Below are 12012 nucleotides of genomic sequence, written 5' to 3' on the forward strand. Positions count from 1 at the left end.
CCAGAGGATTGGTGGGCACATCATTTAGAATACATCACTATGATTTCAGAAGTGGTGGCTGGGTATTTCCAAACAGATGCTTCTGTTTAAGCCAGGTGTTCAGCTTCTCTTGCAGTCTCAGCCAAAACATCCATTGAGGGCCAACAGCCAGATGGGAAACAGCTTGTCTCACTGAGCAGCAAGAATTGGGCAATTTCTAGTCTTTGATCATGCCATCATCCAGGTTTTCATTGTATTACGGATAATCAGTAGCACAAGATTTGGGGGTGGGAGAAGTCATCATTTAACAGTGGGACAACTGGAGATAACTTTATGGTTTAGGGATGAGATGGAAATGATATTGTGAAAATGTATTCTTTGAAAACAATTGCTAAGAAAATTTTTTTTCATAGTAAGGAAGAATAAATGCTTAATGTTAATCCCCTCCCATTTTCTCGTTCTCACACAAGCAACTGGAACAGTAGAAGGGTACATATTCAGCTGCTTGCTAGTTTCTTGGAAGTAGAGAACAGACTCTTCTTCATAATGACATAGCTTTATGTAAAATGACCATATTTTTATAACATGTCATGCATGGCCTCTTCAAAGAAACAAGAGACATTTTGATAAAATTCAAAGCTGACAATATGAATGTAGTTTTTCCTTTACTGTGACAGAGAGATTCACTCTTAGTTTGCTTAAGTTAAAAATTGCATGAGCTAGTATGTCTCCTGTGATTTGTAGTCAAGCTTTTAAGACCTAATTCCTTTAAAAAATGTGCTGATACAGTATTTTAACACAATAAAAAGCCTACACGTTTAACTTCTGATATTTAATAAAACCCTCATCTTCCAAATAACTATCATAAATTATAGTTCAGAGACATAGAAAATTAGAATGAATATTCTAGAACATTACTAAAATAACCAATGGTCTGTTAATATTCACTGTTCTTAGAAAAGATGTGATAATGGATCCAATTTCAAATAGAATAGATTCAGTACCTATTTTTTGTATGCGTGGTTGATATATATGCCCAATGGGCTACCTACAACTTTGTAATGATTCATATCTAGCATATATTTTATTTGTTAGAATTGTGTCCTACCTTTCTTCTTTCAGAGTTTAAGATAACATACTATGCTGTCCTGGTCACTCCCATACACATGTAACAGTGGTGTGGGAATGTCCTTGGTGGTTTAGTAGGTTTATTAATATTCCCCAGCAATACCCTTTTCCAAAAACCCAGAACAATCCCCGAGTCTTTGGAGAAGGGCGGCATACAAATCTAACTAATAATAATAATAAAGTCGTAAGTCTTTTTTCCTTTGAATGGTGCTTAACTTCTGGATCTTTCACTTGTTTCCTTGATCTGTTTTACTTTTACCACTGTCCAAATTGCCCAGAAACATCTGTTTCTTTGCAAATATTTTATTGCCTGACCTATGCTGAGCCTAAATCCCGATTCCATTTCTTACATAATTTCTTTTCACTGTTTTCTATGTGAGGTTTTAGCATGGAGAATAGTGTTTATAATAAGAATGTAGGTTATTCAAATTAAATCGTTTGGCTAATTTAAATATAATACATGAACTTGATTTGACAAGAGTTTTTTAGTCCTTGTTATATTGGAAAAGAAAGATGCATCTAATTTGGTGATCCTGTACTGTTATAATTATAATTTAGTTTATTGTTCAGAAAATGCATCAATTTCTGTTTCAATTTCTGTTATGGAGAAAAACATTTTCATACACAAGGTGATTCATTTTCATTAATATTTAAAAACATGTGTCTAGTTTGTAAAAGAAAGTATGTAAATGTTTCTCCACTTCCTTCTTAAATTGAAACTCTTCTTCTTTAAGCACTGACTTTCCAGAATGTGTAGTAAATAAGTTAATAACAACAATTATATAAGGTATAATAAGATTATGAACTAATGAAGCTTCATATTCTACAAAGTATTATAAATTGTTTTACTTCATTTTGATAAACTAAAAAGTATCAAATTTATCAAACGAAATGAAACATTACATCACTGCACATTTTTAAAGTTAGAAACTCTATCAAAAATACAAAAGTAAATGAACTTTAAGTATTTAATTCAGAGTACTGAACAACAATAGTGCAGCCTTTTATTTATTTATTCATTCATTTGTCCAATACACAAATACATAGGAAGAGAAATAGACATGTAGTAATATATATAAGGGTAAAGTGAACAATATATATAAGGGTAAAGAGGAGAGGATATATGAAAGAAAGAAAATATATGTGATAAGTGAGAGAAAGGAAAGACAATTGGACAGGGGACGAAAGGAATACCAGTGCACTTATGTACGCCCCTTACTGGCCTCTTAGGAACCTGGAGAGGTCAATCGTGGAGAGTCTAAGGGAGAAATGTTGGGGGTTAGGGGTTGACACAATTGAGTCCGGTAATGAGTTCCATGCTTCAATAACTTGATTGTTTAAATCATATTTTTTACAGTCAAGTTTGGAGCGGTTCGTATTAAGTTTGAATCTGTTGCGTACTCTTATGTTGTTACGGTTGAAACTGAAGTAGTCATTGACCGGTAGGACGTTGCAGCATATGATCTTGTGGGCAATACTCAAATCGTGTTTTAGGCGCCGTAGTTCTAGGCTTTCTAGACCCAGGATTGTTAGTCTATTTTTGTAGGATATTCTGTTTCGAGTGGAGGAGTGAAGGGCTCTTCTGGTGAAATATCTTTGGACATTTTCAAGGGTGTTGATGTCTGAGATGTGGTATGGGTTCCAGGATGGGTCTGGCAAAAGTTTTGTAGGCTCTTGTGAGTAGTGTGAGATTGCCTGAGCAGAAGCTGCGTAGGATCAGGTTAACAACACTAGAACCTTTTTTGGCGATATTGTTGCAGTGGGCTTTAGCACTTAGGTCATTCGATATTAGTATTCCAAGGTCTTTTACTGAGTGTGGGTTGGCAGTGAGAAATTGTTTATTCAGTTTGTATGTGCGGTTTGGATTCTTTTTGCTGATGTGGAGGGTAGAGCATTTGTTGGTTGATATTTGAAATTGCCAGGTGTTAGACCAGTCTGAGACAAAGTCCAGGTCTTTTTGAAGAGTGAGTGTGTTGTCAGTGGTGTTGAAAAGTTTCACATCGTCGGCAAAAAGAACACAGTTGCTTTCGATATGGTCACAAAGGAATGAAATGATGTACTCATTTAGATGTACAATAGATATAGATAGACAGTATTTAGATATGGATATCAATATAGATGACATAGATACATATAACAAAATGTCAATGAGACTAAGGAGAACGGATTTTCATGTGTGAACTGTCTTTATGGTACTTTGTAAATATTAAACTGAATCCATACTCAATTGTGCTTAGAATAGATTTCACTGAAATCAATGGAACTTAATTTAGGCATGATCAATCCATTGTTAAAAATTATTTTGGAAGATACTTCCTGGCAGGTTGACAGCCCCTATCTGATTTGTTCATATTAATTCCAAGCAAAAAACTGGATATCCATAATATCACCAAAAGTGGAACCTGGCTCAAGTGAATTGACCCAATTACTTAAAATACTTGCTACTATTTTAAAAAGGAAGAAGACAAAAGAGATGTTTAAGCATTTCAACAATGGTAAATTGTAATGTAAATCTCAGATATAGCTACATATAGAAACTCATTTATAATAAAATAATGCACTGCATTTTCTACTGCATTGTAATTTACACAAGGAATGTATTATAATATTACTTAAGAGAACTCTTAAAAGCTGACTGTGAGATTTTCAAATAAACATAAAAAAGATATGGATATGGATGGTTTGTCTTTGCAGTTATGTCTTGCTTAATGACAGTAATTTGATTTTCCATCATTAAGTGAACTGCTTCTAAAGACAATGTCATAAAACTATATTGCTTAGTAACAGCAATCCTAGCCATTTCTGTTGCTGTTGTTAAACAAGGATTGCAGATCATTACATGAGGACCTCAACTGATTGCAACTTGCAACTCTCTCCTAATTTTCCCATTGACTTTCCTTGTTTGAAAGTTCAGGAGGCAGACAAACAGTCCAATGGGAAAATGAGTTCTACAGGATGGGGCCAGGTAGCCGCCTTCAAGATTTTAAATGTATTGTAGTGATCTCTATATACATGATTGTTCTGTATTTGAATATTTTAAACTATGTTTTCATTAGAGATAACTTCAAAGTTTTCTCAATATGACTTCATGTTCTAGAGCAGCGGGCTTAAAATTATGGTGCAAATATATTTTCAAAACCTGCAATTAAAAATTCCAGTCTTTTCTTAATTAGTATTTGGTTATAATACCACCATGACTAACAACTTCTAAATGTTTACATGGCTACAAGAACAAATATGAGACAGAGGCACTATGCAAATTCTCAAATAAATATTCAAACAAATTTGATTTCAAGCCTTTTACAAATGTCATATAATTCTAATTCCAAGATAATCACTTCATCTCATATGAATTCTTGTGATCAACATTTCTTTCTTATGATCTGAAACAAAAGTGTCAAATTAATCTTTTGTAATTGGCCTCAACTATCTTTGATAATGTAATTATTAATATAAATAATCAATTAATGAAAGCACTCTATGTTAAATATACTTGCAAGCAATAATTGCTCATTTGGTGAGAAGTTTCTCATAGAATTTATGGTTAAATCTTTATTTGCAATGATAATCTGGTTCACATCTTTCCGAATATATTTATCAAAATATATACAGTAGGCATATATCTCTTTTGTAATTTTATTTGGAATTGTCTCCATATTCTCGCTTGTTTGTTTTTTCTCTTACAGGTAATTTCACAACTTCGGATCTTGAGTAGGTCTGTAACTGCCGGTTGCAAATTTGATAGAGAAATCTGGTCAAATGAGCTTTCTCCAGTCCTCAATCTATGGAAAAAGCTTAACCAGGTAAGATAAAATAGGATAGGATAGGGTAGGATAGGATAGAAAAAGATACAAGATACAAAAGATACATTTGTCAAGAATCATGAGGTACAACACTTAACGATTATCGTAGGGTACAAATAAGCAATCCAGAAACAATATTGTCTAATAATAAATAAGATCAGATTAATAAATAAGGTCAGCTGGAGGATAGAAAAAACTGATGTTGATAACCATTTTTTCTTTTTTCTTTTTTCTTTTTTTATTTATTTTTTCAAATATAACAAAAAAGACATACACAAAACCTATACAGTGGTACCTCAAGATACGAACCCCTTGTCTTACGAACAACTCGTGATACGAACCCGGGGTTCAGAAAAATTTTGCCTCTTCTTACGAACTTTTTTCGAGTTACGAACCGGCGTTCGGAGACTGCTGGGAAGCCGCGCGGCTGTTTTAAAAGGTAACAGCCGGGCGGCGGGGCTTCCCAGAAGCCTCCCGAACGCCGGTTCGTAACTCGAACAAAGTTCGTAAGAAGAGGCAAAATTTTGCTGAACCCCGGGTTCGGTTCGGGAGGTTGCTGGGAAGCCCCCCAGGCCGGCTGCGACCTTTTAAAACACCCGCGCCGCTTCCCAGCTGTCTCCCGAAGCCGAATGCGGAAGTTCGGCTTTAGCGTTCGGCTTCAGGAGACAGCTGCGAAGCGGCGCGGGTGTTTTAAAAGGTCGCAGCCGGCCTGGCGGGCTTGCCAGCACCCCCCCGGGGCCGCCACAGAGAAGGCTCTTCCCCTGGGTCCCGCCAAGCGGCATTGTTTGGTTGACGGGACCCGGAGAAGACCCACTCTGTGGGACCTAACTGGTCGCTGGGATTCGTGCAGCAGAAGGCGGTCCCTGAGGTAATCTGGTCCGGTGCCATGAAGGGCTTTATAGGTCATAGCCAACACTTTGAATTGTGACCGGAAACTGATCAGTAACCAATGCAGACTGTGGAGTGTTGGTGTAACATGGGCATATTTGGGAAAGCCCATGATTGCTCTCGCAGCTGCATTCTGCACAATCTGAAGTTTCCGAACATTTTTCAAAGGTTGCCCCATGTAGAGAGCATTACAATAGTCGAGCCTCGAGGTGATGAGGGCATGAGTGGCTGTGAGCAGTGACTCCCGGTCCAAATAGGGTCGCAACTGGTGCACCAGGCGAATGCCTCCCTCGCCACAGCTGAAAGATGTTTCTCTAATGTGAACTGTGGATCGAGGAGGACGCCCAAGTTGCGAACCCTCTCTGAGGGGGTCAATGATTCTCCCCCCAGGGTAATGGACGGACAGATGGAATTGTCCTTGGGAGGCAAGACCCACAGCCACTCCGTCTTGTCTGGGTTGAGTTTGAGTTTGTTGACACCCATCCAGGCCCCAACAGTCTCCAGGCACCGACACATCACTTTCACTGCTTCGCTGACTGGACATGGGGTGGAGATGTATAGCTGGGTATCATCGGCATATTGATATAATAGATAATTATTTTTGATATCGGAATGATATTTTATACTATTAATTTCTTTATTAATCAGGACAAAAGATTTGGAGTATACTTTTCTAACAAATCACAATTATTAAAATCACAAAAGTCAAACCGGAAACTTGAGGATAGATTTGGAGTAACCGTAATTAAGATTTGAGCCATTTTTGGTGAGGTCAAGACTCCTGGGCCACAAAAACTAATCTGAAGAATTAAGAATGAGATACAGTTTGGTCAGATTTGTGAATGTCAAATTTTCGGTGAATACATGAAACAAGAGGCTTAACACATTATGAATAGATTGCTATTTTATCTGTGCAGAAAAAGAAGCAAAGGATTGCTGTTAGGATATAAATATTTTCTGACTTTTGTATTTATTGTGTAATAAGTATTAAGTCTGACCCTTTAAAACAATTATTTCCTCTTCCTGTATCACTAGAATTCCACTGCCATTCTAAGCACTTTTGAAAATTAATGCATTGGGCTGACTATAATGTTTCAGCCAGAATTGTCTCTCAAATAGGAAACACAGCATTAACTTTTGGAAGCAATACATTAATCCATACGTTATATTGGATCCAAAATGAATGGATCTGAGGTCTAATTCATATTAAACTGACAATTTACTTGTTACACAATTTAACTTCTATTAATTTCAGCTAGAATGCCTTCAAGCTCTTATCTGGTAACTTTAAATTAATAATCAGTTAACCAATTTTAGAAATTGCATTAGTTCTATTGAAATTTTTATGCTGTAATTATATTGACAGTTGGGGTTTTTTTTGTTTCTGCCATTTTTTAAATGTTTTTGTTGGTTTTTTTACTGTCTTTTTAAAAATTGTTATTAGCCACCCAGAGTCTTGCTTGAAATGGATGGCCACATAAATTGAACAAACAAACAAAAACTAAGAAATTGCATAGATTATATAACATATGTGACTAAGTAAATTAATAGCAAAATAATAGTAAAGAACCCAACTGCACTTCATAGCACAACAAAAGTCTAGAAGGGTGGAATTCAAGTGGAATGATGTTCCACAGGTTGGGCACCATGACAGAAAAGTTCCTCCTTCTGGGCTCTGCTAGCCAAAACTCCTTAGCCATTGTCACTCAGAGCATGCCTATTCTGCCAGACCAGGTATAATGGCTAGAAACAGCTTGGGAGAGACCCATATGCAGACATGGTCTCAAGCCATGAACGGCTTTAAAAGTTATTACCAGCATCTTGAATTGCACTAGAAGCACACTGGAAAGATGCTTGCAGAGCAGTAATATAACATATGTAAAAAAAATCTAAAGCCATTAACTGCCCACACCACTGTATTTAGAAGCAAAGAAGCTTTCAGAAAGACTTATTACAGGATATGGTTTTAACAGTCATTATCAGCACTTTGAATTGGCAGAAAAACAAATGTTGTTTAACAAATATGATTATATTTTAAATAAATTTATATTCTTAACTTTTGGCAATTGAATTCTGCACAGTTGTAATTTCCAACATCCTGTATGGAACATCCATAGATTGAATTTTCCAATTGCCTAATCCAGTGATGGCGAACCTATGGCACGGGTGCCACAGGTGGCACGTGGAGCCATATCTGCTGGCACGCAAGCCGTTACCCTAGCTCAGCTCCAATGTGCATGTGTGCTGGACTAGCTGATTTTTGGTTCAGCCGGAAGCTCTGGGAGGGCATTTTTGGCTTCCGGAGAGTTTCTGAGGGGATGGGGAAGGCAGTTTTGCCTCTGGAGCCTGGGGAGGGCAAAAAAACAGGCCTACTGGGCCCACCAAAGTTTGGGAAATGAGTTGTTTCAGGCCTCCAGAGGACCTCCGGGTAGGTAGGGGAGGCCATTTTTGCCATCCCAGGCATTGAATTATGAGTGTGGGCACTTGTGCATGTGCAATAGTTCTATAATAACATAACTGCCTCTTTTTGCCTTTTCTGCTTGTTTCAAGATCCTGTGCCCCTTTTCCTGTTTTGTTCATTATCATTATAGCAATGCAGACATCCTTGATTCTGAGATAGATATTTTTTCAGGATACTTAGATATCACTTTGAAGGACGAGAATTATGTTAATTATATATTCTCTGCCCCTTTTTTCTTCTTCTGGAATTAGTATCTATTTCTGTATATTTTCAAGGATGATCTCATTCAGCCCATTAATGGATTGATGGATTTTTGTCTTTTAGAATTCCAGTCTGATTCATCAGAAAGTGTCTCCTCCTTCTGAACGTCAAGGATCTCCAATCCTTTCATTCGTTATCTTAGAACAATTTAATGCCATTCGCTTAGTTCAAAGTATTCATCACTCTCTTGCTGCTCTCAGTAAAGTAATTCGAGGAAGCTCACTCTTAAGCTCAGAAGTTCAAAAATTAGCCAGCGCTTTATTAAACCAAAAGGTAAGATGTTTCAATTTTCTGTGTACAAGATGCATAATTCTTGAGTAAATAAAATAAACTTGAACCACATCTAATTGGGGAAGGGTGAAGTTTACTTATTAATCAAAGAGATAAAAAGCTTTCCTATCTGTTCTGTCGAGCTCTCTGGTAGAATCCTCCCAAAATTGCACAGATACAATTTCAGACACACACACGTTTGAAAATTCAAAACAATGTTCTTTATAATGAAAATTCACTTAAACCAAGCCCTCTTTTGGGATAGCAAAGAGCACTTGTCTCCAAACAAACTGGTAATTTGTACAAGTCCCTTATCAGTTCTGTGATACTTAGCTTGCAGTTGTGAGGCAATTCACAGTCCTTCTTTTTTCACAAAGTGAAACACACTTTGCCCTGGTTTAGTTTCAAAGCGGGAGAAAATCAGCACACAAAAGGTCCAAGTTAGTAAAGCAGTCACGAAACACAACGATCAGATAATCCTCCACAATGGCCAAACCCACAGGCTGCTCTTTATAGCAGCCTCACTAATTACCACAGCCCCACCCAACCACAGGTGGCCTCATTTTCTTTGATAATAATCTCTCAGTTGTTGCCTATGCATCGCTCTCTGCATGCGTGGCTGTATCATTAACTCTTGTTCTGAATCCAAGGAGGAGCTAGATAATTGATCTCCTTCTGAGTTGTCTGCCACACTCTCCTCCTCCCTGTCACTCATGTCTTCTTGGTCAGAGGAGCCTTCATCATCAGATTCCACCAGGGGGGCAAAACAGGCCTGCAGCATGTGGATGTCTCCCCCACATCCACAGTCCTTGGGGCCAGGAGCTGGGCCAGAGCTAACCACAACACTATCCAATGTGGAAATGAAGACAAGATCTGTGAATTAGAACAAGTTTTTTCCCCTTTTTTTCAGTGCCCTTTAACATGGCAGAGCAAATGGGAAGGTTCAGAAGATCCTTTACAGTATCTGAGAGCTGTTGTAGCACGAGCACATGCTATTCAGGTAGTTTTCCATTGCAACGTTATTTATTTTTAAAAGTTTGGTAGGTTTATAATGTGTAGTAAAATTCATACGTGTATAGCTGCCTTGTTTTTTCATCTTGCACCACTTCTTTTATAAAGCCAAATATAGGAATGGGCTCTTTTAAAATATCACACAGAACAGTGTGGAGTGTATGTTTTTTATATTTGAATTCCTCTGGTAAATTATGGATAATAGTGTAAAATGCATTGAAGTTTCATAAGGGATCAGTGATATCAGGCCCTTTTGTACAAAAAGTAAGCTGGGAAATTTCAAAGCCTTTTGATCCTGGTGTAGATCTTACCTAGTCTGAGTTTGCAGAAGTCACTTGGAGACTGTCCACAGAAAATAAAAGACACATACAGTGTAACAAACTAGAACAGAAACCACAACGCAACATTCTATGCCTTTTCTTCTTCTGTTTTTTTTTAATAATATTTCTGTGTCTCGACATACAGTTTCCTTCATAAAAAGGAAACGAGTGCTAACAAGAGCACACATCTGGAAGTACAGTTCTTCTATTTGCCCTCTGTTTGAAAAGAGGCAGCAGTAACGAATCTATATATACTCTTCGGTGCTGCACTATGATTGATGTGTATTAAAGATTATGTTCTGTGTGACAGACTGATATTTCAAGAGGGAAGAGCTCATGAGCATTTTAGCTGCTGGTGGCATTGTTTGGAGTGAAAGGCTAGGTATCTACCAGCTGTTTGTGGATATAGTTCCCAGCTCTATTGGAAGAATGATTGTTTTTCTTGTAAAGTTTAAAAAAACCTCTCAAAAACAAAAGGCATAAAAGGATAAAAGGCAACAGATTGATTTATTCAATACATTTCCCCATTCTTTTGCTTATCCTTAATCTACAGAGTGATGTTGCATCCATGCGAGGATACAGTATAAAGATTAGTGAAAAGGCCAATATTAGCCGTTTATATTGAGAGGCAGAGTATATAAAGCAGCTTTATTTTGCAGAATCTCTTTTCTCATCAGTTTCCATTATTAGCTTCTCCTCACATGAGCTAAATTTGCCCAACATGAGCCTGGGGAGCGACTTTCATGCCACATTGCCTCCCATTGGGACTGTGTACAAAACTAATTTGAATCATTGCTGTGTGTATAGTTGATGCAAGCAGCTTTTTAAAATCTCACCTTGGTCATCATATTTTTTTCTAGAGAGGCAATTTTACTTTTCTAGAGGCCCAGATCTGTTACCTTTGAATGAAGATAATGGGTTTCTGTCTCTGGCTCATTTTAACCATTTTTACCAATGGAATTGCATCAGCTGTGCAGATACAGTAGTCCCTCACCTATCGCTGGTGTTACGTTCCAGACCTGGCCGCGATAGGTGAAATCCGCGATGGGGAATTTATCGACTGATAATACTTATTTAAGTATTTATATTGTAATTGTTTGGTAGTTTTCATTGTTTTAAGTGTTTATAAACCCTTCCCACACAGTATTTATTTTAGATACAGTATTTAAATACAGTATTTACAATTTTAGATATTTTTATTTTTTTAAAAAACCTGCCGATCGAGTTCAGCGGGCTGTTTAAATCTGCCGATCGGCTTCCTCAGAAACCCGCGATGAAGTGAAGCCGCAGTAGGTGAAGCGCGGTATAGCGAGGGACTACTGTACACTAGCATGGAGCTGGATTGGGACTCCTATAATGCTAAATGAATAGATCTTTCATGGAGTATATCTATTTGATGGCATAATAAGGTTTCTTATTGAATACTGAGACTACACCCCTTCTAAAAGTTAAACTAGGTGATAGCAAATATTTTTTTAAAATAACTAAAGTGCACTAGAGAATATGCTATGTGATGTAGTTACTACTTAACTCTGATTCATGTAATTTTATTTGGAGTGGACTATAGGGCAAAACCTTTCAAACTAAGGTATCTTAAATGGACTAATTCACAGAATGTATCCAACATCCAGAACCAAGGATTCTTGTGTAACTGAGATTTGGCAAATTTTATAAAACATTTCATGACATAAGCATTATCATAAAGCACTTTTTACAAAGTGTCATAAAACACTTCCTGGGCTGATGCTGTGTTATACAGTTCAACATGGGCTTTTTTCAAGGTAGATGCATCTCTGAGTGTATCCCCATAAAGTCAGTACAATAGAAGCTGTGTCATTTTTGAGGAATTGAGGAATCTGGTTAGGACATATTGTATCTCTGAAAGGATGAC

General features: G+C 37.2%; 1 protein-coding gene across 1 annotated transcript in view; it reads left to right on the forward strand.

Moving 5' to 3' along the window:
* DYNC2H1 (dynein cytoplasmic 2 heavy chain 1) overlaps positions 1-12012 on the forward strand; it is a 184870-nt gene that overhangs the window by 133054 nt on the left and 39804 nt on the right. Inside the window, 3 exon segments of the mRNA XM_070749693.1 lie at positions 4794-4910; positions 8584-8793; positions 9701-9790. Coding sequence (XP_070605794.1) covers positions 4794-4910; positions 8584-8793; positions 9701-9790 — 417 coding nt within the window.

This window comes from Erythrolamprus reginae, chromosome 4, assembly GCF_031021105.1.
Source record: "Erythrolamprus reginae isolate rEryReg1 chromosome 4, rEryReg1.hap1, whole genome shotgun sequence".
Classification (NCBI taxonomy): Eukaryota; Metazoa; Chordata; class Lepidosauria; order Squamata; family Dipsadidae; genus Erythrolamprus; species Erythrolamprus reginae.